Raw genomic sequence first — 25759 nt, 5'->3', positions numbered from 1 at the left:
AGATCGGTATATATGGCAGCTATATCAGATTATGAACCGATTTCAACCATACTTGGCACAGTTGTTGGATGTCATAACAAAAGACGTCGTGCAAAATTTCGTGCCAATCGGATAAGAATTGCCCACTCTAGAGGTTCAAGAAGTCAAGACCCAAGATCGGTTTATATGGCAGCTATATCAAAACATGGACCGATATGGCCCATTTACAATACCAACCGACCTACACTAATAAGAAGTATTTGTGCAAAATTTCAAGCGGCTAGCTTTACTCCTTCGGAAGTTAGCGTGCTTTCGACAGACAGACGGACGGACGGACGGACAGACGGACGGACATGGCTAGATCGACATAAAATTTCACGACGATCAAGAATATATATACTTTATGGGGTCTCAGACGAATATTTCGAGTAGTTACAAGCAGAATGACGAAATTAGTATACCCCCCATCTTATGGTGGAGGGTATAAAAGGCTCCTTGTCGATGAGCTAAAATGGCGGCCACCTTGACGTTAAGGTTTGCAACTGCACCTATCACACTGAACGTCATAACTTTGGGGATATGACGGCAGTGTCCTGTTAGGTCATTAACATTTATCAACTGTATTGGGGTGAGGTGGTCCGCTAGATATATGAGTAAAATAAAGATATCATATTCGCAGTTCACAATCTTATACTATGAATTTAACCCCATATTGTCATAGTTGGTGTATATAGCCGCTTGGCGGGGGGCGCCTCATTCCATCTGCCACTTGAGCACAAATTTGATTGACGCACTCCACTTAAAAATATCTATCACTTGAACCCCCATTGTTTTAATGGGTCAAATCAATTGGAGGCGATTTTAGTAGGTAAAGCAATACGTAGATTCTTGGACACAAAATTTAATGTCATATTCGTAATCTCCTGCCAGGTTCAATTTTATTTTGGGGTCATACTTTTAGGGTAAGGGGGAGGGTCCGCCCTACCGATATCAATAAATTATTAAGTGGTCCTTCCGGACCACTCCCCACAATCTGTGAAAATTTGAAAGAACTCGGTTCAGCCACTTTTGAGTCTATACGGAACAAACAAATTTACAAACCCACAAACAAACAACGGCAGGTGTGATTTTATGCCAAAATCATTAAAGCCAGCTTTCTTCGCCTAAAGGTCATAAAATATTAAGAAAATGATTTTTTATTGTAGAGCATGAGAAAATAAAAAGATTTTTGTTATTCAAAAATTTTTTAAGTTAAATATATTTAAAAAATGCTACGTAAATTCGTTAAATTAATGGCTGGACAGGGCCCGCTCCTCTGCTCCTTCTTTTACTTTATATGGAACAAAAGTTTCCTTGGAACATTTATTTTCGACAATTAAAGATCTTTTAGTGAAATACCATGCAAACTTGACTAACAGTTTAACAATATAAGTGCCATTATCTGAATCCCACATGATTTTTATTGGTCTACGAATTAAAGTTTGGATGTAAGGTTTACTCCATTTTATAAATACTTCATTTCAGCCCGATATTCTCATGATGTCTGATTTTGTGTTGTTTTCGAGGGAGATGTGGTCCCCCAGATACTTGGCCCTGAAAAAAAATCAGCATCGTCCTCTTCTCTCAAATACCATTTATTTAAACCCCATATTGCTATTGGCTTAAGAGTTTATAGAAGGAGGCGTCCCCCAAACATATGGTCCCAAAATTGGTTATCAAATTCGTTTTCTTATCTCAAATACCTTTCATTTGAGCCACATATTGGCATGGTCGGAAAATTTTTACCCTTTGGGGGTGTTTTGTGGAAGGGGTGATGCCCTAAAAACATTGTCCTACATTTGGATATCAAATTCGTATTCTACTCCCAAATACCTTTATTTGAGCCCCATGCTGCGATGGTCAGTAAATAATTGCTGTTTGTGGGGTATGTTGGAAATGGGGCAGACCCCCAAAAAATTGGTCCCGAAAGTCGGTATCAATTCTTGCTCTACCCCCCATACCTTTCATTTAAGCTTCACATTGACATGGTCGAGCAAATATGCCCGATTTAGGGGTGTTTAAGGGATAGGTGTGGTCCCCCAAACATTAAGCCCTGGGAAATATATCATCTACGTGCTCAATTCTCATATATTTTAACCCCCTATTGCCATTAGCCTCAAAATTGGATATCAAATTCGTTTTCTAATCTGATTTAAACTCCGTATTGCAACAGTCAGCAAATATGCAAAAACTATGAATATTTAGTTTCACCCTCTTTAAGACCCAAATTGTCTTGGTGAGCAAATACGTCCTATTTAGGAGTTGTTGATATCAGATACGTGGTCTACTCCCATATACCTTTAATTTTAGCCCCATATTTCCATAGTCGGCAAACATGACCGGCTTGGGGGATGGGCGGCCACTCAATGAGTTGGCCTTGAAAATAATTATCGGATTCATGTTCAACTCTAAAAACCGTCTTATTTGATCCTAATATTGCAATAGTCAGCAAATATTTCCTCTTTGGGAGGTGTTGTGGGGAGTGTTGTGGCTCCATAGACACTTTTCCCGAATATTGATATGGGATTCTTGCTTTACTCCTAAAGACCTTTCATTTGAGCCCCATATTGCTATTGGAGAGGCGGCCCCCAAACACTCGGTCCCATATTTTGATGTCAGGTTCGTATTCTACACTCAAATACCTTTTATTTAAGCCCCATATGCCCTTGGAGAGTAAATAAGTCCTGTTTGTGTGGTTTTTTGGGGAAAGGGTGGACCCTCAGAAACGTAGTCCCACCTTTGGATATTAGATTCGTATTCTACTCGCAAATACCTTTCATTTGAGTCGCATATTGCCATGGTCGGTAAATATGTCCGATTAAGGGTGTTTTAGGGGTTGGGGTGGTCCCCCTAGCAATTGGTCCGACAATTGGATATCAGATACGTTTTCTTATCCTAAATACCTTTCATTTGAGTCCCATATTGTCATGATTGGTCTAAATATATGATTGGTTGGTTTTAGGGTGGGGCTGCCCCCCTAGGTACCCCATGCGAAATTTGGATACCAAATTTTTAGGGTACTACATGAGAGGACACACATAATTTCGGCGTTTCTGAAAGTTAGGGTTTGGTGGAGGGTCTGCCCCCCCTTCAGATATCAAAAAAATTTAGTATCCTACTTTCACCACGGGATCATTATGCACCATATGTGAAAATTTCTAGAAAATCGGTTCAACCGTTTCTGAGTCTATAAGGAACACGCAAACAAACAAACACAAATTGATTTTTATATATAAAATTCCATCAAAATCGGAAAAAAGAATCTAGAGCCAGACATAATGTGTTAAAAAATATTTATTGAAATTTATTTGTAGAAAAAAATTTTGGAAAATTTTTTCCCAAAATAAAAAGACTTTCAAATGTTTATGCAAAATGTAGTGTCGCAAGATGCAAAATCTTATTGAAATGTTGCCTTTAAAAAATAATTTCGAGGTTAGTTTGTCTTTAGAGAGTTTAATTGACATTTTTTTATAAAGCCCCCCTACCCCTGGCTAAGTCCTTGGCTTCCATGTATATCTTTCAACTGACTTGGCCATTAAAGGTTGTAGAAGCTACAGTTAAGTTCCGATCTTTATAAAATTTAGCGTGAAGTGTTTTATTTGGGGTCCTAGTACGTGTGCTAGATACCGATATGGTATCTTTATAACATGATCTTAAGGTAGACAACAAATACCTTAAAAATAAATAAATGCGGATCAGAGAGAACTTTTGGGAAAAAAGTACCATGATCAAAACATATAAGGTACAACCCATTTGCAGAAGGTCATTTAAGGTAGGAAGTTTCACTATAAAATCATTCATTAATTCTCCAAATTCCAAAAAAAAAGAATCAAAGGCATAAACATAAACAAGTAAATATATGAATGTGAAATCCACATTCCATGAATTCTTTAGAATTTACAAATTACGATTTTTAAAAATGTTGCATATTTTCAGGTGTTTGGAGAGATTGCTAAACTTTTTCATAACCACTACAACCAAGCTACATGTATTTGTGCATACTAAGGCTATTGATTTCGCAAAGAACATTTTAGGCATATTTTGAACAAATTTTCAGGCGACTTGGTGGAATAAAACAAACCAGTTGTCAGAGGATATTTTTTTATTTTTATATAGTTTAACATTTTATAAAATGAATAGAAGTAATGCATTATTTTCAAAGCTGTACTCCTGTGGTTCCAACACATTTTCCTTTGTGACATGAATTACTCATAATAGTTCAATTGGTCCACAACGATGATATTCAATGCGCAGTTTGTCAGGCATATTTGCGTCACAGGATCCTTCTGCAATAAGCCTTTGAAAATATTCCAATTATTATTATTTTTTTTTTTTTCATAGTTTGCAAAGACTCTAAACCCTAAAGGCAAAATGCTGGAAATTCCAAAACGTTTTCCGAGTTTCCAAACTAGGACAAAGAAAGAAATATCTGAAAAATGGGCTCAATAATTTAGTTAGATATGTCTTACAAATGACAACAATTTCCCAAGTATTCCAGAAGGCAGTGGGAAGGAAGAAACAAAGAAATATATTATATATAACAAAAAAAAATTATTTAAATAACTAAACTAGAAAAAGTATTTAAAATAATGCAACCCGGTAAAATTAAATTTCTATTGTCACTTAAAATTAAATATTCAAAAAAATATATTTTTTTAATGCGAATTTCTTGTTTAAAGTATACATTAAGGCTAAATAGATATGGCTCTTTATATAAAGAATATTTTGGAAACGTTAAACTAATCATTTTAACGCATACTTTAAGGACGTTTTGAAATATTTTTTTGAAACTAATGAAAATATATGTAAAATGCTCGGATACGCTAATAAACTTCAAATTTCACGCCATATCAATGCTGACTATTTAAAGCCCTAAAGGTTCCAAAACACAGGATTATTATTTGCTTTTCTAGAGCAATTTGAGTATTTGCTATTAAAATACATATTTTTCCGTAGTTTCTCTCCTAAAAAAACGCATTTCTACATTAACAACAATTGTTGAGAATCCTTTTATGCATTTGAAAGCACATTCAATCAAAACAAATAAATTATATTAATTCCAATTGTAGCAATGGCTTAGCTTGCGAAATTGCAAATATATTAAAATTACAGCCTCCAGTTTGTATCCAAAATTGCGTAGCATACTTATAGGCACTCTATTACATATAATACATACTCTTAGGAACCGCTACTATTAAAGCTCGAAAAGAATTCCACGTTCCTTTAAGCTGGTTTTTTATGCCCCAACGCGGATAATTCTAACTCGAAAAATTCTAACTCGAGTTAGGAAAAAAGTATACTAGTGAAATTTGGATTGGCGTAAAGAAAGAGGGTACGAAAATCTTACTTATTATATAAGCTCATGTTTTTGGGGGAAAATTGGCTTGTCGAAAGGTGGCAATTTTGAATAACCAAAAAAATAAAAAAACAAGTAAAAAGGCGTTAAGTCCGGCCGGGCCGAACTTTGGAAACCCACCACCTCGGGTGTATATGGAAACCACCTTTAGTCAAAGTCCGGTGAAAAATGCTTAATTTATGACCCCATAGCAGCTATATAAAAAAATGTCCGATTTGGACCAAATTCGGAACGGACATTGAGTGGTGTAATAAGTACAATAAGTCATTGTTCAATTTTGTAGACCAAAATATTGGTCGCTTTGGTAGTTATATCCAAATATAGACCGATCTGATCCATAAACGACACGGATGAACAAAAGCATAACATAAGTCACTGTGTAAAATTTCAGCGAAATCGGATAATAAATGCTGCTTTTATGGGGCAAGACTTTAAATCGAGAGATCGGTCTATATGGCCGCTATATCCAAATCTGAACCAATCTGGATTAAGTTGGAAAAAGATGTCGAAGGGCCTAACAGAACACACTGTTCCAAATTTCGCCAAAATCATACAATAAATTCGCCTTTTATGGATCCAAGACCTTCAATCGAGAGATCGATCTATGTGGCAGCTATATCCAAATCTGGACCGATCTAGGCCACAAATTGCAGAAAGATGTCAAAGGGCCTAAGACAACTCACTGTCCCGAAATTTCGGCGAATTTGGTCAATAAATGCGCATTTTATGGACCCAAAACCTTAAATAGAGAGATCGGGCTATATGGCAGCTGTATCAAAATCTGCACCTATCTAGGCCAAATTGAAAAATAATGTCGATGGGCCTAACACTACTCACTGTCCCAAACTTTCGTAAAATCGGACAATAAATATAGGGTCGAAAATATATATTAGGATGTATTGCAAACAGAATGACAAAATGAATATACCCCCATCCTTCGGTGGTGGGTATAACAAGTAAAAGCGTGCTATGTTCGGCCGGGCCAAATCTTATGCACCCTCAATCATGGATCGCATGTGTCGAGTTCTTTTCCCGGTATCCCTTTTTAGGCAAACAAAAGATAAAACCAGTAAGGAAAGGCAAAAGTCGGGCAATGCCGACTTTATAATAACCTACTCCTACCCTATAGGTACAAAAAGGGAACTATATCTTATTCTGAACCTAGTTTTATGGACCTCCTTGGATATTTTCAGATAGGTTTTAAACAACCTTGATACGACACCTTTTGAGTAAAGCAAATATGTTCAAACTGTTATAACTACGGTTGACAAGTGACAATGTTATTGCAAATTACCCAAAATCTGAGGAACATTTATATGGGAGTTACATCTAAATCTGAACCGATTTTTTCTTAGATATTGCGTTATGCACAATTTTGCCAAGATTGGGTAATAAATGCGCTTGCAGTGGCTCTATAGTTAAAATCGGGAGATATACATATATAGCAGCTTTATCTTAACAAGTGAGCACTTTATTGCAATATTTCTCAAAATCGGACGAACATATACATGGGAGCTACATCTGAATCTGAACCGATTCGACAAAACCTTATAGATATTGTGCAAGTCGTCGAGGAAAGCGTTGTACAAAATTTTGGCAAGATTGATCAATAAACGAGCTTGCATTGGCTCTACAAGGGAAAATCAGGTGATATACGTATATGGCAGCTATATCTAACTCTGAACCGATTTCTATTAAATTCCCCAGTAATGTCGAATGTTAAGAGAAAATCCTTCCTACCAAATTTCAAGAGAATCGGTTAATAAATTATTATACCCTCCACCATAAGATGGGGGGTATACTAATTTCGTCATTCTGTTTGTAACTACTCGAAATATTCGTCTGAGACCCCATAAAGTATATATATTCTTGATCGTCGCGACATTTTATGTCGATCTAGCCATGTCCGTCCGTCTGTCCGTCCGTCCGTCCGTCCGTCCGTCCGTCTGTCTGTCGAAAGCACGCTAACTTCCGAAGGAGTAAAGCTAGCCGCTTGAAATTTTGCACAAATACTTCTTATTAGTGTAGGTCGGTTGGTATTGTAAATGGGCCATATTGGTCCATGTTTTGATATAGCTGCCATATAAACCGATCTTGGGTCTTGACTTCTTGAGCCTCTAGAGTGCACAATTCTTATCCGATAGGGATGAAATTTTGCACGACGTGTTTTGCTATGATATCCAACAACTGTGCCAAGTATAGTTCAAATCGGTCCATAACCTGATATAGCTGCCATATAAACCGATCTTGGGTCTTGACTTCTTGAGCCTCTAGAGTGCGCAATTCTTATCCGATTGGGATGAAATTTTGCACGACGTATTTTGCTATGATATCAAACAACTGTGCCAAGTATAGTTCAAATCGGTCAATAACCTGATATAGCTGCCATATAAACCGATCTTGGGTCTTGACTTCTTGAGCCTCTAGCGGGCGCAATTATTACCCGATCAGAATGAAATTTTGCACGACGTGTTTTGTTATTATATCAAACAACTGTGCCAAGTATGGTTCTAATCGGTCTATAACCTGATATAGCTGCCATATAAACCGATCTTGGGTCTTGACTTCTTGAGCCTCTAGAGTGCGCAATTCTTATCTGATTGGAATGGAATTTCGCACGACATGTTTTGTTATGATACCCAACAAGTGTGCCAAGTATGGTTCAAATCGGTCCATAACCTGATATAGCTGCCATATAAACCGATCTTGGGTCTTGACTTCTTGAGCCTTTAGAGGGCACAATTCTTATCCGATTTGAATGAAATTTTGCATGACGTATTTTATTTTTACTGTGTCAAATAAGGTTCAAATCGGTTCATAACCTGATATAGCTGCCATATAAACCGATCTGGGATCCTGACTTCTTGACCCCTAGAGGTCGCAATTATTATCCGATATGCCTGAAATTTTGTACGACGGATCCTCTCATGACCATCAACAAACGTGTTTATTATGGTCTGAATCGGTCTATAGCCCGATACAGATCCCATATAAATCGTTCTCTCTATTTTACTTCGTTAGCCCCAATGGGCGCAATTCTTATACGAATTGGCTGAAATTTTACACAGGTCTCCAACATATAATTTAATTGTGGTCCGAACCGGACCATATCTTGATATCGTTTTAATAGCAGAGCAACTCTTTTCTTATATCCTTTTTTTTGCCTAAGAAGAGATGCCGGAAAAAGGACTCGACAAATGCGATCCATGGTGGAGGGTATATAAGATTCGGCCCGGCCGAACTTAGCACGCTTTTACTTGTTTTTTTATTGCATTATTACTGTAAATCGGACGAACATATATATGGGAATTATATCCAAATCTGAACCGATTTTTTCCAATTTCAATTTGCTTTGTCCCTAGACCTAGGCCTTTGTCTCTAGGCCTAGGCTTTGTCTTTAGGCCCTGTACCAATCGGATGAAAATTAAAATTAACATGGACGAACAGACAGACAGGCATAGGCAGCAATTTCACTCCCAAAAATTTTGAAATTTGTCATACTAACCACTATAGGATGGGTGTGTACCAATCCAGTCAATCCGTTTGTAACTCCTCGATAAAGTCGATCTAGCCATGTCCGGCCGTCTGTAGGTCCGTCCGTCTATCTGTCGAAAGCACGCTAACTTTCAAAGGAGTAAAGCTAGCCGCTTAAAATTTTGCACGAATACTTCTTATTAGTGTAGGTCATCGGTCCATGTTTTGATATAGATGCCATATATACCGATCTGGGTCTTGACTTCTAGAGCCTTGTCCAATTTGAGTGAACTTTTGCATGAGGTGTTTTGTTATGATTTCAAATAAAAGTGCTAAGTATGGTTAAAATCTGTCAATAACCTGATATAGCTGTTATATAAACCGATCTTGGGTCTTGACTTCTTGAGCATCCAGAAGGAGCAATTCCTATCCGATTTGGCTGAAATTTTGCATGAAGTATTTAGTCATGACTTCCAAAATCTGTTTTAAGTATCGTTTAATTCGGTCTGTAACCATATAAACCGATCTGGGATCTTCTTAAGCCTCTAGAAGGCGCAATTATTGTCCGATTTGGCTCAAATTTTGTACAACGGCATCCCCCATTTCCCTTAATATACATGTCAAATATGGTCTAAATCAGTCTATAGCCTGATACAGCTCCCCTTAAAAGTGAAAATCGGGAGATGCATTTATGGGAGCTATATCTAAATCTGGACCGATTTCTATGAAATTCTATAGCAGTACCGGGAGTCACAAGTGAATTGTGCCAATTGGCCAATTTGTGCCAATTGTCGTGAGAATCGGTTTATAAATGACGTTAAAATTGTTATTTTAGTCCAAATCAGACGAATATATACATGAGACACATATATCTAAATCTGAAACGATTTCTATGAAATTTTCCAATAGTGTCGAGACTTATAAAAGAATATTTAGTGCAAAATTTTGTAAGAATCGATTTAAAAATGACGATATAATTGCAATTTAAGTTCAAACCTACATATATATGGGAGCTATATCTAAATCTAAGCTGATTTCTGTGAAATTCTCCAACAATCTCGAGACTTTTAAGAGATCCCTTCGTGCAAAATTTCGTGCGAATAGGTTTCCAAATCACGCTATAATTGCAATTTTACCCCGAATCGGACGAACATATATATGGGAGCTATATCCAAGTCTGAACCGATTTTTTCCAATTTCAATTCAGTTCGTCTCTAGGCCCCAGAAAATGCTTACGCCAAATTTGAAGACTATCGGATGAAAATTGCGATCTGTACCTTGAACACAAATTAACATGGACAGACAGACGGACATAGCTAAATCGAATCTGAAAGTGAATCTGAGTCTATCCGTATACTTATCATCTATCTATCTATCTCTCTACCTTCTGTGTGCTACAAATAAATAATACCCTGTACCACAGTAGTGGAGTAAAAATGCAAATATTGCCCATGAACATTCCCCTAAGAAACAGGGGCAAACTGGAGTAGGAGTAGGATATAAAAATAAATTTATGGCTATAGGCCAACTACTATCGATAGCAGGTGCGTTTTTTTGTCAAAGTCAATAAAATCTTCTCTTATTCGCTAAATTGTATTAAAATATTAATAAAATTAATTTTTTGTTGTAAAAACAGAGAAGTTACTTTTCAAAAAATTTTGAAAATTAAATTGTTATTTTTTTTAAATAAAAAAAAGTTTAAAAAATTTTAAGAAAATAACTACTTCAATCAAAATCGGACAAGGGATTCAGGCGTTAATGTGTTAAAAGTAACGCAGTTTGTATCCACAATTGAATAGCACACTCTTAGGTACTTTAGTACATATGAAATTCCTAAAATAAGACTTAATATTCGTGCTCCCAGATTTGCTTACTTTATAATGAAAAATTTTAATATCAATCTGTCATAACCTATTTGCATGACATAAATCAAAGCATACTTTTTGTCTAAGTAGTATTGTTCTGTTAAAACATTGCATACATTTAGGATTTTTTTCATATAATGTTTAAAACGCACGTCATATTCATAAAGCGGATTTTTTGATCCATAATGAGCTTCATATTCATGTCATTGGGCGAACAAAATTATTTGTATACCCACCACCGTAGGATAGGGGGTATATTCATTTAGTCATTCCGTTTGCAACACATCAAAATATCAATTTCCGACACTTCAAAGTATATATACTTCGGATCGTCGTAAAATTCTAAGATGATTAAACGTTGTCCGTGTGTCTATCCGCCTATCCGTCTGTCCGTCCGTCTGTTGTCATCACTCTACCGGCTTCAAAAGTTGAGACATTGAGCTGAAATTTGGTAAAGATACGTATTTTTGATGCACGCTGGTTAAGTTCTTGGACGGGCCAAATCGGACCATATTTGGATATAATTGCTATATAGACCGATTTTCCGATAAAGGGTCTAACGCCCATAAAAATTTCATTTTTCATCCGATTTTGCTGAAATTTTAAACAGTTTAGGCCTCCCATCATCTGACCCAAATATGGTTCAGATCGGACTATATTTGGATATATCTGCCATATAGACCGATCTGCCGATAAAAGGTCTAAAGCCCATAAAAGCTTTATTCATTGCCCAATTTCGCTGAAATTTTAATCAGTGAGTTATTTTAAGCCTCCCTACATCTGACCTTAATATGGTTTGGATCGGACTTTGTTTAGATATAGCTGAAGCCCATAAAAGCTTTATTTTTTATCCGACTTTGCTAAAATTTAAAACAGTGAGTAGTTTAAGGCCTACCAACATCTGACCCAAATATTCTTGAGATCGAACTATATTTAGATATAACTGCCATATAGACCGATCTCCTAATAAAATCGGTTTATATGGGAGCTACATCTAAATCTAAACCAATACGGCCCATTTTCAATCCCCAACGACCTACATCAATATTAAGTACCTGTGCAAAATTTCAAGCGGCTAGCTTTACATGTTCGGCCGCTATCATGATTTTGACAGACGGACATGGCTAGATCGACTCAGAACGTTGAAACGATCAAGAATATGTAAACTTTATGGGGTCTTAGACGAATATTTCGAGGTGTTGCAAACGGAATGGCTAGATTAGTGTATCCCCATCCTATGGTGGTGGGTATAAAAGATATAAATTCGAATAATTGAGAACCAATAAATTTTAAACAAAAAAACATAACAAAATAAGGCTTCAGCATACATTTTTTGCAAAATTCAATAATTTCGCAAAAATATTTTTAATGGGGCATTTTTAACGTATCGCACGCCTTAAATTTAACGCAGTTGTCACAACCTCATATTAAAATGGTCCAACATGTGTGACATTAACCAAGCATACTTCTGGGATCAATATTATTAAATATTCAAAAGAAAGCACACTATTCGGATATATTTACCCATCAAAAGTAAATCATACTTTAGGGATATTTTATACTATTCCTTGTGATTCAAAGACGAAGGCTTTGGTACCATTTCAATTAGAAATTCAATTTTATTCTTATATTTTTCATTCACAATTTTTGCTCATCTCTTAAATATTTGTTGATAAAATCTGTTTTCTTTGTATTTATTAAATGGATTATTTTAGAGAAATGCTTTAACACTTTGTGCTGTAGTTTGTTTTTGAAAGGATTAAAAAATAACAAACAAACCGAAAAATTATTTTGTAACATGTGCTGAGCAATGTGTGTTTTTTAGAGTTGATGTTGGAATGTTTTTAGGTATTTATGTTAGGTGAAACCGATAATGGAGGTGAGGCGATATGATATGAGGTGTATTGAGTTTAGGGGTTAAGTGAGGTGAGTTGAATTGAATTGAGTAAAATTCAAAATTTTATATTTTGAATTAACCGCGGTTATGTTATAAAAAGTGTGGGTGGTTTGCCTTGTTTACTTTTTGTGAAAAAAAATTATAAGAAACTAAAAAAAAAATTAAAACAAATTAAAACAAATATAAAATTTAAATATTGTAAATTTTTTTCAATTTTATTTTTTGTTGTTGACTTTTTTGTTTAGGTTTTTTTCTTTCTTGTTTTTTTTTTTTTAATTTCTACATCTAAAACTTAAAAATTTTCTAAACTACTTGCTACCAGATCAATTCTTAGGATAATTTTTAAATAACTTAAAATTAAAACAAAATTCAAATAAACTATTCAGTCTTACAGGTGTTTACAAAAATAAACCATTGGAAACATAAACAAAAAATTTACAAAAACTATTTTAGAGAGGAAAAAAACATTTAACAATTTTTTACAAGAATCTCAAAAAAAATTAATTAAAAAAATTATAAATGTTTAAAACTAGTGTTTCCAAAATTAATTTTGGTTTTGGTATTTACACAATCTCCTTATATACAAATTTTCCCAAATCATGCTTGGACAGTGGAGGGAACTCTTTTTTCGCATTTAAGGCTCTTCTTAACAGGATAATCACACAGCGATAACGTCTGTTAAGTCGCCGGAGGCTGTATCCAATGTCCTTGTTGCATCCTTGTTGAAGGGCATAACAATGCTAACATTGTCACATCCTTGTGAGAATTCCTCGGGCGCCAAAAATGCCATGGAGGCAGCTGCCACATCATAGGAGGGTGGTGGCAGCAGCAATTCACTGGCCGATTCTGAAGCGCCATCCGAGGTTTGCGATAATTTACATTTTGATGATTTTCCTCCTACTTGTTTGCTGGGGGAACTCTTGGCACCAATGACTGCAGCCGCTGAAGATGCTGTGGATGCCTTGCCTTGGTCCTTGGTGTTTTGCATATCGTATTTTTCCCAGGAGCTCATCAAATTTGTGGCCTGATGGTGCACAGCAGCGAGCGTGGGATAAATGAATTTCATGCCAAAGGCAAAATGCTGTTGATGGTGATGCAAAGCCTCATCGTATGTGGGCAGGCCAGTGGCAATGGTGTAACAAGGTGGTGGTGGCATATCCATTTGGTAATAAGCAGCTTCAGGGTTTGATGAAGGATCACAAGGCACAATGGTGCCAGGATACATGTCATTGTTCAAGTGGGCGCGAATGTCTTTATCTGCAAGGAAGAGAGAAAAGGAAGAAGAGAAAATTACTATAAAAATAACTTAAAAAAAGTAGGTCATCAAAAGCGAAAAAGTAAACCAATTAAACAAAATGCTGGTAAAAATTCGGAAAAATCGGAAATGGATATTTCGATGTGTTGCAAACGGAATGACAAAATGAATATGCCCCCATCCTTCGGTGGTGGGTATAAAAATGTAATGCTCTAAATAATGAATTTATGGAATTCCATCAAAATAGGTCCGTGCAGATTTTCATGCTATTGTAAGAATGTAAACTTTAAATCCAAAATAAAAGCTTAGTGTTCAGATTATTTCAAACAAAATAATAATAAAAAATTTAATAAATTCAAAAAACATTAAACAAAAACCGATTAATAAGGTAAAATAAAATAATAAGATATTATAATAAAACAAAACAAAATAATATAAAATAAAATAATATAAAATATAATAAAATTAAATAAAATAAAATAAAATAAAATAAAATAAAATAAAATAAAATAAAATAAAATAAAATAAAATAAAATAAAAAAAATAAAATAAAACAAAATAAAATAAAATAAAACAAAATAAAATAAAATAAAATAAAATAAAATAAAATGAAATAAAATAAAATAAAATAAAATAAAATAAAATAAAATAAAATAAAATAAAATAAAATAAAATAAAATGAAATAAAATAAAATAAAATAAAATAAAATAAAATAAAATAAAATAAAATAAAATAAAATAAAATAAAATAAAATAAAATAAAATAAAATAAAATAAAATAAAATAAAATAAAATAAAATGAAATAAAATGAAATAAAATAAAATAAAATAAAAAAAATATAATAAAATAAAATAAAATAAAATAAAATAAAATAAAATAAAATAAAATAAAATAAAATATAATAAAATAAAATGAAATGAAATGAAATGAAATAAAATAAATTAAAATAAAAAAATAAAATAAAATAAAATAAAATAATTGAAAAATGTAAAACTTTATTATCCTTGAAAATTGCAGACGGAGTATACCGAAATATTGGAGATAAAGAAATAGGAAAACATTACAGCCGATACCTTACAACAAAATAGCAGAAATTTTAAAACAGGTCAGCAATACCCAAACAGAGTAAAATAAGATAGTAAATAAGTTTAACATAAAAAATAAAGGAAAATGTAAAAAAGCCTACCATTTAATTTTGTCAGAAACAAAATTTTTTGCCTATCTTAAGGCTTCTTCTCTAAGAATTCCGACAAATTTTGAATTTGCCTACACAACTGTGTATATTTTTTAACTTATCAAAAAATGTATATTGATCTTTAATTTTCATCTCTTTTTATAGAATTACGTATAAAGGATATTCTTAAGATTTAAAATTTTAAGCAAGAAAACAAAAGGATCAGAACATTTTTTCAATAAATTATTAGAAACCCCAAAAAATTCCGTGTTTCTTTAATTTTGTAATCAATAATTTATTCAGTCTGTTTTTTTGTTATTTCTAATCTCTTAAAATTTAAAAAAATAGCTTTGACATTTTTATGGATTTTTAAATAGTAAAAATATGTAAAGTTTACAATGTTTGTTTGTTTCTCTTTCGAAAAGAGCTCAATAATCAGAGATTTTTCTTTGCAAATGGAAAAGGAATGCTAGAGATCGCAACACACACCAACCACTATGGGACGCATTTCGTAATTTGTCTATCTGCCTATCTGCTACACTTTTCCCAATGCATGTGTTTTTGTATAATGACATACTTTCTGTCTACACAAAGTACAATACTCTCATGGTATCCACATGATTCTCTGCATCTGTTGGAAGTTGGCTTCGAACGCTAAACAACAAGATTACAGGTTTTTTAAATAAGCATACTTTCAGGCTAATTTAAAAAATATTTAATTTTAAAAAGAATTTTGTTAACAAAACTTTAAAAAAAGAAAGCGATGGAAAATTTAATTTAGACATGGTTAAGAAAAAGTAATAGTATAAAGTACAATTGACTTTTTCCTCTAAACTTTTCAGAAAGATTTAGAAAGAAACAAAATAGTGCCGAAAATAATGTTAAATGCCTTTACTTCTTTAGATTTTTTTATGTCATTACCCTTCACAACATTTTTACCTTGAGTTTCCATTAATCTTTACCTCAGTTAACATCCCCTACATGTTTTCTCATTTCCTAAATCAAATGGCCCAAGGCTAACCTTGTAAACTTTGGCCAGTGCATTTGACTATAGGGAAAATTAAATAAATCTTTTCACTCACTTTCCCTTGCCAAACCACAAATATCCACAAATCCATTTGCCTTATCCTTATTTGTTATCCATTTTCAAGAATTTATGGCCGCCAGGTAAGAAATTATTACAAAACATTTACATTATTTACAACTTAATTAAATGGGGGGAGCAGAAAGCAGAGAAAGAAGGTAACTGAACCAGCCTCGAGGCGGGCATGCCATTAAGGCAAAAATATCTAGCACTCAATATATTTCGGGGGCATACATTTAGGCAAAGGCATAAAATATGTACACAAGGTAAGAAAAAAAGCGAAAGAAAGAACGGAAAGAAAAATTTCCCAACTAATTGATTACAAATAAACCGTAATCTACCTGTTAAGTAGAAACCCCAGCCAGTACAGCAAACTCATGTAGACACTCACATAGGAGTTTATGGGAAGTGAATTGTTAGGCGGTCGTATCTAAGATATTTTAAGCTAGGCCGAAGAGCCTAAAAGTATGCTACAACTTGCTTATTTATTTATTTATGGTAAAGTTTTATTTAGGTTAAGACAGCATAAAACAAATTTCCTTTCTTACACTCACACTTGCGCCTCTGTGATAGGCAGCTGGTGTTTCGAGGGCAGGGGTAACAATAAATTTTCGTTAAATGTTATGTAGGTGGCAAAATAAACATGGAGAAAGGCAAAAGTTTTACTTTTGCTAACAACAAAATGACAGCGCTTTGGTTGGCAAAGCAGGTTGATTAAAGTCTAAACTAATTAAGAACCTAAATTAGTTAACATCGTGATTTGGCCTCCCTTTTGCCCCCCACAGTCACTTCATAAATGAAGGCTAAAGTTGTACTAGCTTAACTGGTATTTGATAGATTTTGACACTTCTAAGCGAACACCAAGTTTTGGGGAGGAAAATAAATCAATTATTTATGGCAAATGGAAACTTTGTGTCCTACATAAAAAAAAATATTAGAGGAAAGTTATAGAAACAAAGTAAAAAAGAAGTTTGAAAAACACCTGTTGCCTTTAACAAAAAATTAAAGAATCTTTCATTCTTTTAAAGCCTTAATGTTATTATATTTGATAACAAATAATCGTATTTCCTGCTTTTTATTATTAATAATTAAAAAAAAAAAAACAAAACATAATTTCATAATTTTTTGTGCCTTCATAAAAAATGTTCAGGGTATTTCAGTGTAGCGGATTACTGGCATTTGTTTTATTTATTTTTTTTGCTCTATTTAGAATGACTCTTTTCGTTCATGTCCATTTTTAATACAATATATATTCCCTTTTTTTGGCTCAGTCTCTCACAATTTATGACTTTTTCTAAGCGCGTTTGCAATTTGAAAATTATTGTTGAATTTGCCCCTAAAAATAGGCAATATATTTGGTTAACACCAACAGAATAGCCTTTGGCATAGACATTGTAAAATGAAAGTCTAATTGGAAATGCCTCCAGACTGTGCCTGTGCCAACAGGAGAGAGACCGAGAGTGGTTGTTAAAAGATAAAGATAACATTTTATTTTTCAAAGCCATAAATAAACATAAACAAGAACAAAAACAATGGCTAAAAATAAAGCAGAATATCAAAAGAGTAGTGTCATAAAAAAAGAGGTTGGTGTCTGTTGATATTTGGGGAGTATTTGGCTTGAGGGCACCAAAATTTCAACTTTAAAGGGAGAAAGGCTTTAAAAATTTAGGGCCAAGCGAAAAAAATTAAAATTTTGAAATTTAATAAACACAAAAAATAGAAAATTAAAATTTATAAATGAAAAGACAAGAGAAAAACATTAATTACTTAATTAAAAAAAAACAACAACAACTAAGGATGGTCTAAAGTCGGGCAAAGCCGACCATTTATTACCCTTCACCACATTAGGTATGCAGGTCAAAACTAAAATTTTCTTAAATTAGAAAGAATTTCGACCAAAATCCAAATTATTTCTAAACTAGTTCAAATCGGAGCTATAGCCAAATCTGAAGCGATTTCTACCACAATCTAAACTTCCTAGATATTGTGGTAGGCACTGTTGGTCAATAAATGCGCTTGCAGTGACTCTAAAAATGAAAATCGGGCGATATACATATGTGGCAGCTATATCTACACCTGAACCGATTTCTATGAAACTCACCAGTAATATTAAGAGTCATAAGAAAATCCTTCCTGGCAAATTTCGAGAGAATCAGTTAACAAATGACCACTTTATTGCAATATTTCTTAGAATCTAATGAGCATATATATGGGAGCTATATCCAAATCTGAACCAATTTCGACCAAACTTCATTGATATTGTGGCACTTTTCGAGGGATGCGTTATGCAAAATTTTGGCAAGATTGGTCAACAAATGCGCTTGCAGTGGCTCTAGGAGTGCAAATCAGGCAAAATATCGGGTTGCCCAAAAAGTAATTGCGGATTTTTTAAAAGAAAGTAAATGCATTTTTAATAAAACTTAGAATGAACTTTAATCAAATATACTTTTTTTAAACTTTTTTTCTAAAGCAAGCTCAAAGTAACAGCTAATAACTGACAGAAGAAAGAAAGAAATTACAGAGTCACAAGCCGTTGTAAAAATTTGTCAACGCCGACTATATGAAAAATCCGCAATTACTTTTTGGGCAACCCAATATATATATAGCTAAATCAAAATCTGAACCGATTTTTATAAAATTCACACGCAATGCCGAGAGTCAAGACAAAATCCTTCTTGCTGAATTGCTAGAGAATAAGTTAACAAATGACTATTTTATTGCATTATTACTGCAAATCGGACGGACATATGTATGAGAGCTTTATAAAGACGATCGGATGAAAACTGCGGCCTGTAGTAAGTACACAAATTAACACGGACAGACGGACATAGCTAAATCGAATCCGAAAGTGACTCTGAGTCGATCGGTATACTTATCAATGGGTCTATCTCTCTGCCTTCTGGGTGTTACAAACAAATTCACTAAGTTATAATAAATTGTACCACAGTAGTGGTAGGAGTGTATAAAAAGTATTATTTTACTTTATTTTTTTTATTTTATTTTGTTTTATTTTATTTTATTTTGTTTTATTTTATTTTATTTTATTTTATTTTATTTTATTTTATTTGATTTGATTTATTTTTTATTTTACTTTATTTTTATTTTATGTTATTTATATTTTTTTTTAAATTTTTGTACTTATTGTTAGTTTTAGTCACTATTCTTTTTTCCGTCATTCAATTTTTTTTGTTTTGGATTTGTTGTTTTTTAATTTTCTTCTCATTTTATTGTATTTTTCCTATTCTTAACAATATTTTGTTTAATCACGTTAAGTTCCCTAATATTCTGAAAAAAAAAAATTTAAAAAAGAAAAATAATAAAAATACTTACTGCATTTTTTCCATTCACGAAACTTGCGATAGAAATAACAGCTGAACAAGACAAAAATCACTGTCAAGATGACCAATGAAGTGACCACACCAACCCATAAATAATTTATCATTGAATTCATATCGGCACCAGAAAAAAATCTCTCCAAGCCAGACATGGCATTATTTTTCAAATCGGCCATATTCAAGACGGCACTATTTGAAATTTGCTCATGTGTTATGGGTTGACCCAAAGAGTCGACCAAACTGGAATGTTGATGGTCCGCAGAGAAGGTATCGTAGGCGGTATTGCCCACCTGCTCAAGCAGACGTTTAAAATTCATCATATTATCAATGTGTTGATTATCATGTTGACTGGGGACAACAAATGAGATTTCCGGATGATCTTTTTGCAATTGCGACATCCACATATCCATAATTGTGGGTGAAGCTGATGAAGTGTACAGGCTGTCGGTAGTTATGGTGGTGGTGGTTATAATGGGACTCATGGTCGTGGTGTCCTCTGAATAATCCTGATTCAGTGAAGGAGCCATGTTGATAATTGTATATGGGTTTAGTTTATTTGTTAAAATTTTTGGTTTTTATAACTTTGGTTGTTAGTTTTTTTTTTTTTAAATTTTAACACTTTTTTCTCATTTAAAATTTTTTGATTTGGCAATTTCTATATTTTTGTTTTTTTTTATTTTTCCATCTATTTTTTTTACTATTTTCTTAGTCACGTTATTCTCGTATTTTTTCCTCCGTTTTAAATTTTTGCTCTTATTTTCGAATTTAGTTGATCGATTTTTAGTTTTCCCAAAACATGACCGTCCCGTCTGGTGTCTAGAATCAAACTGTTTTCAAATATCTGGCATTTGTGTTTAGTTTCGCTTTGGGCCAAGCACGTTGCATTCTTTGCTATGCCAAAGTGTAAAGTATTGAAAAAATTCACTCTCTCACATGCACAAGATACTCGTTCCCATTTTAACACTCCCAACAGCAACAGCAGACCAACTAGTAAAGGCATCAAAGCAGATGGTTTAACAAAAAACAAAAATAAAGCAAATTTCTCTCTCACTCACATTTACTCATAAGAAATGAATATAAGCGCTCTCAGTTTAACATAGACATTTTCAATTCTCTTTCTCTCTTTCTTTCACCCCAGTCAATTTAACTTCACCTAGTGAAGTTATTTCCTTAGTAAGGTAACAGGTTGAGAATAAAAGACAATTCCCATCCAAGAGAGAGAGAGAGAGAGAGAGAGAGAGAGAAATATCCCTGATTGTTATTGTTTTCATTTTTCCAGTACTCTCTTGTTATTGTTTTCATAGCATTGCTTGTTATCCTGTGCCATCATAATCATCATCATCGGTCACACTGCTATGCAATACACAAGCATCCATGTATTTTTTTACTCATACACCTAACCATATCATATAACTAAGGATATTTATTTTCTTAATGCTAACTCTTGGTTTGTTATTTGTAATGCTCTCTTTTCTTTGGATATGTATAAGTGAGTGTTTAAATGTTTGTTTCTCATAGCTGTCTGTATGTAATTTGTTATTGTAGGAAATTTGTAGGAGTATTTTTGGCGAGCATGGATGGATAGATAGACGATGGTTGGTGGCTCTTGGTTTTGATATCCTTTGGGATTTAAAGTATTTGCTTGGGTTTAACTTTAAGTAATACTGACCTACATTTGGCTCTCTGCCTTATGGCTGAGCAGACACTGAATGCAGTGATGCTTTTGTGACAAAAATAAAAATTTAAAGCCAAAAATATATTATGGGCATATTGGGAAAAAAGGAAAAATTTTTAAAGAAAAAAATTAGACAAAAATACTTCTAGAGAAAAGTTCATGCTTTATTTTAAATATTTTTTTTCTTATGATGTATATTTGCCTTCTTGATACCTTCTTGGTAATATATTTTTTTTTTTTTAATTTGTTATATGATACTTTCATGCTTTGCAAAATAAGGCCACCCATGAAAAACGGAAGGACTTGTGCATGAAGGACTTGTGCAAAAGGCCATCTGAAACTTAAGCATGAAAACGGATGTATGAAAAGGACACACGACACCGGATATTTAGCCATATGGACGGACTTAATATTGCGAAAAGAAAGAGAATAAGAAAATATGGTGTTGGTGTCATTACACAGGTGGCCGACTAATATGCTTTTGGTGTAGAATTTCATAATGAAAGGAGAAACAAGATGTTCGAAATTCATAATGAAAGGAGAGAACGTAACATTGGACCATAACTAAATTTTTAATGGTACGTTTTTTAAATTTAAATAAAAATATGATAAATATTAAACCCAATAATAAATGATTACATTTTATTGAATTTTAAAATGCTTGAAAATCTTCAAAAAATAAAATATATAAAATTGAAACTACGACCAAAAGAATTAAAAATAATCTACATAAAAAACGAAATTAGTATTAAGACCAAATTCGAGAGACAGATATATAGAAATAAAAGAAAACTTTTCCAAAACAAACAGCGAAAATTATGCCTTGGTCAATGAATAGTAGTCAAAGAGGTTACTTAACGCATCAACGTCTCTAAGAGGTGCAAAAGTAGATCTGGCTTAAAAAAATTCCAGCTCGAGTTAGGTAAAAGCTGTGAATTCGATTTTTTTTTTTGGTGTAAACTGATCAAACGGAGTACTTAAAAATTTTTTTCCTCATATAATGTAAAAAATTCCTATCCTATATAGAATTTTTATATAATTTCTCTGAAAATTGTTGTCAGAGAGAGTTTAAAACACAGTTTTAGACCCCAGTAGCATTAAATTTTTATTATTTATTGATTTTATTAAAAACAATTAAAAGCGTGCTAAGTTCGGCCGGGCCGAATCTTATATACCCTCCACCATGGATCGCATTTGTCGAGTTCTTTTCCCGGCATCTCTTCTTAGGCAAAAAAGGATATAAGAAAATATTTGCTCTGCTATTAGAGATATGGTCCGGTTTGGACCACAATTAAATTATATGTTGGAGACCTGTGGAAATGTCAGCCAATTCGAATAAGAATTGCGCCCTTTGGGGGCTCAAGAAGTAAAATAGAGAGATCGATTTATATGGGAGCTGTATCAGGCTATAGACCGATTCAGACCTTAATAAACACGTATATTGATGATCATGAGAGGATCCGTCGTACAATTCACAATTTCAGGCAAATCGGATAAAAATTGCGACCTCTAGAGGCTCAAGGAGTCAAGATCCCAGATCGGTTTATATGGCAGCTATATCAGGTTATAAACCGATTTAAACCTTATTTGACACAGTTGTTGAAAGTAAGAATAAAATACGTCATGCAAAATTTCAGCCAAATCGGATAGGAATTGCGCCCTCTAGAGCCTCAAGAAGTCAAGTCCCCAGATCTGTTTATATGACAGCTATATCAGGTTATGCAACGATTTGAACCATACTTGGCACAGTTGTTGAATATCATAACAAAATACTTCGTGCAAAAATTCATTCAAATCGGATAAGAGTTGCGTACTCTAGAGGCTCAAGAAGTCAAGACCCAAGATCGGTTTATATGACAGCAATATCAGGTTATGGACCGATTTGAACCACACTTGACAAAGTTGTTGGACATCATAACAAAACACATCGTGCAAAATTTCATTTTAATCGGATAAGAATTGCGCACTCTAGAGGCTCAAGAAGTCAAGACCCAAGATCGGTTTATATGGCAGCTATATCAGGTTATGGACCTATTTAAAGCATACATTGCACAGTTGTTGGGTATCATAACAAAACGCGTCAAGACCCAAGATCGGTTTATATGGCAGCTATATTAAAACATGGACCGATATGGCTCATTTAGAATACCAACCGACCTACACTAATAAGAAGTATTTGTGCAAAATTTCAAGCGGCTAGGCTTACTCCTTCGGAAGTTAGCGTGCTGTCGACAGACAGACGGACGGACATGGCTATCATAAACGGACGGAAATGGCTATCATCATAAAAATCATAAATTTGCGGTAAATATTTTATTTTAGGAAATTAAAAGAATATTTTTACACATTTGTCATTCCCTTTGTTAAATTTCGAAGTATTCATTTCCAACCCTACAAAGTATACAGCGGCACATAAAATTCGACACACCGCACTCAAAATACACGTTTTTCAAAACGAAATTTTAGTTGTAAAATTTTTTTCTGCCAAATATCTATTGCTGTTAAAATTGTTCATCATGGTACCTAGTATTATACTTAAAATATTTCCTAACTACGTCACTGTCAGTTTACGTAACTGCTATTTATGAAAAGGTATGTAGAGTCTACATTGTAGACATATCTATGCCACTGCAAATATTCTTTATCGTTGCAAAGATGACCTGGGCATGTCTGTCCGTCTGTCAGAGGTAATAACGACTTTAAAGATGAAGATATTAAGCTGCAACTTCACACAGTTATCAAACGAACCACCATAGGATAGGGGGTATATTCATTTAGTCATTCCGTTTGCAACACATCGAAATAACAATTTCCGACCCTAAAAAGTATATATATTTCGGATTTAGCACAAAAACGTCTTTTTGCTGCGGGCCAAATCGGAAAATATTTGGATATAGCTGCTATGTAGACCGATTTGACAATGAAGTGTCTGAAGCCCAAAAAAAGCTTTATTTATTACCTATAGACTAATCTTCCGATTTATGGTCTAACACCCATATTGCAAATTGCATATTTTGGCCATGAACATTCCACTAAGGAACAGAGGCAAAGTTCTCACATATCAATGAATGCAGTCCGATTCCGATTTTATAGCCGAGTTCGAACGGTGTGCCACAGTGCAACACCTCTTTGGAGAGAAGTTTTAATGGCATAGTACCTCACAAATGTTTCCAGCATTTGTGACGGCTATATATTTTCTGTCACGGATTTATAACATTAAACACCTTGATAGTGCTCTTTTTATCTACAGTGGTGTCCTCATATAGCTTTACGATTAGGTTAGAGGTTTTCAGATTAGAATAGTTGACATCATTTATTTGCATTGATTTGTATGCTCATTGGCAGCAGCGCCTATTATAGGATGAGGGGAGCCGTTTCGATTGCATTCTGCTGTAAGGGGAATTGTTGGTGGAATCAAGATTTCAATCTCTCCCTTTTTTTTTTTTTTTTTTTTTTTTTTTTTTTTTTTTTATTTTTTTTTTCCTCATCTCTTCTTTGTTCTGTCATACCTAGCGGTATCATGCTTCAAGGGGACAACATGAATTGAACCGACTGGCGCATAGGTTATGACATCTGCTATTTCAGTTTTAGTGCTCATTCCCATTCAGTGCCGGTGAAGTAAAGATCGAAATTAGTGGCCTAAAATACTTTGGGTAAATACACAGTGAACAACGTCTTGCCAGTGCTCGTTCACGGGTTTTAATTATTTCCTGTCAGGTGGAATTGTGACAATTAGCAAGTGCTATAAAGGTAGTGTTTTTGCATAGATTTGAAGTGAATTTGCTAAATCCATCATTTTCTTCAAGATTTGTGTCCACGATTTTAAAAGGGGTCCACGTGGGTCGACCGATAACTTAAGGCCCCACGTGGCCAATTCAATTGTATGATCCTGGTGATTTGGATATGTATGACCAAAGATTGATATAGAAGGAGGCTTAGTGAATGGGAATTGATCATAATTCTGCTGTCCAGACATTTGGAGTTACACTCGGCGAGGTTAGAGCAGTGGCATACCATTTGGAAGCATTGGAATTTTTATACCATCAGCACAATTTGATTTGGACGACAAGTGCTATAAATACCTTTGTTTGATTTTAAATTTATTTAACCGCCCTTCCTGGACTCGCAAGGTTACATTTATAACGTGGATATTTTGTTGCTGTTAAGTGATTTTGATTTCATTCATCATTTTCATTCATCATTTTCATTCATTATTTGCATTTGCCATTTTCATTCATCACCCCGTGCTTCATTGATAATTCTTTTTTTTTATTCTCAAATATCTATTCTTTGCTATTCCTTGTTATTCTATTGTTCTCTTTCTCACAAAATTTTAACTCTCTGAGACAGACTTACCGTGGCTGTGGTTAATGGGGAGTTGATCTCGTCTTCCCTCCACCTCCCCGCTAACTTAGGCTACTTGTCTCAAAGCATAGCAGAGAAAAGAGATTAAAAGTAACTAAGTAATGTTGTTGTTGTAACCACAGATTGAATGAGTAACTGAGTAGTAATATTGCAAACTCTTATACTTCTATTTAGCGAGTTTGTTTTGTTTTTTTAAGTACGTACTCGTTATTTACTTTTCATATCAATGTAAATAATAGTTCATTTTGATACATTTTGGC

The 25759-nt window shown here is 33.8% G+C and overlaps 1 protein-coding gene across 1 annotated transcript; it reads right to left on the bottom strand.

Annotated features, from left to right (window-relative positions):
- Positions 1 to 12405: 12405 nt before the first annotated feature.
- LOC106090364 (protein commissureless 1) lies at positions 12406 to 20261 on the bottom strand. The gene is made up of 2 exons (XM_013256528.2): positions 19455 to 20261; positions 12406 to 13867 (listed from the first exon to the last, which is right to left on the bottom strand). Exons 1-2 carry the CDS (start codon positions 19984 to 19986, stop codon positions 13269 to 13271), a joined length of 1131 nt encoding a protein of 376 aa, XP_013111982.1. The 5' UTR covers positions 19987 to 20261; the 3' UTR covers positions 12406 to 13268.
- Between the last annotated feature and the right edge of the window lie 5498 nt (positions 20262 to 25759).

The sequence above is a fragment of the Stomoxys calcitrans genome, chromosome 1, assembly GCF_963082655.1.
Source record: "Stomoxys calcitrans chromosome 1, idStoCalc2.1, whole genome shotgun sequence".
Taxonomy (NCBI): Eukaryota; Metazoa; Arthropoda; class Insecta; order Diptera; family Muscidae; genus Stomoxys; species Stomoxys calcitrans.
Note: the sequence above shows the minus strand (reverse complement) of the source record. Positions and strands in the feature narration are given on the sequence as shown.

Coding starts and splice junctions, on each gene's coding strand:
- LOC106090364 (XM_013256528.2), bottom strand. CDS start 19,986: ATGGCTCCTTCACTGAATCAGGATTATTCAGAGGACACCACGACCATG. Junction 13,868..19,454: donor TCGTGAATGGAAAAAATGCA/GTAAGTATTTTT, acceptor TCTTCCTTGCAG/ATAAAGACATTCGCGCCCAC.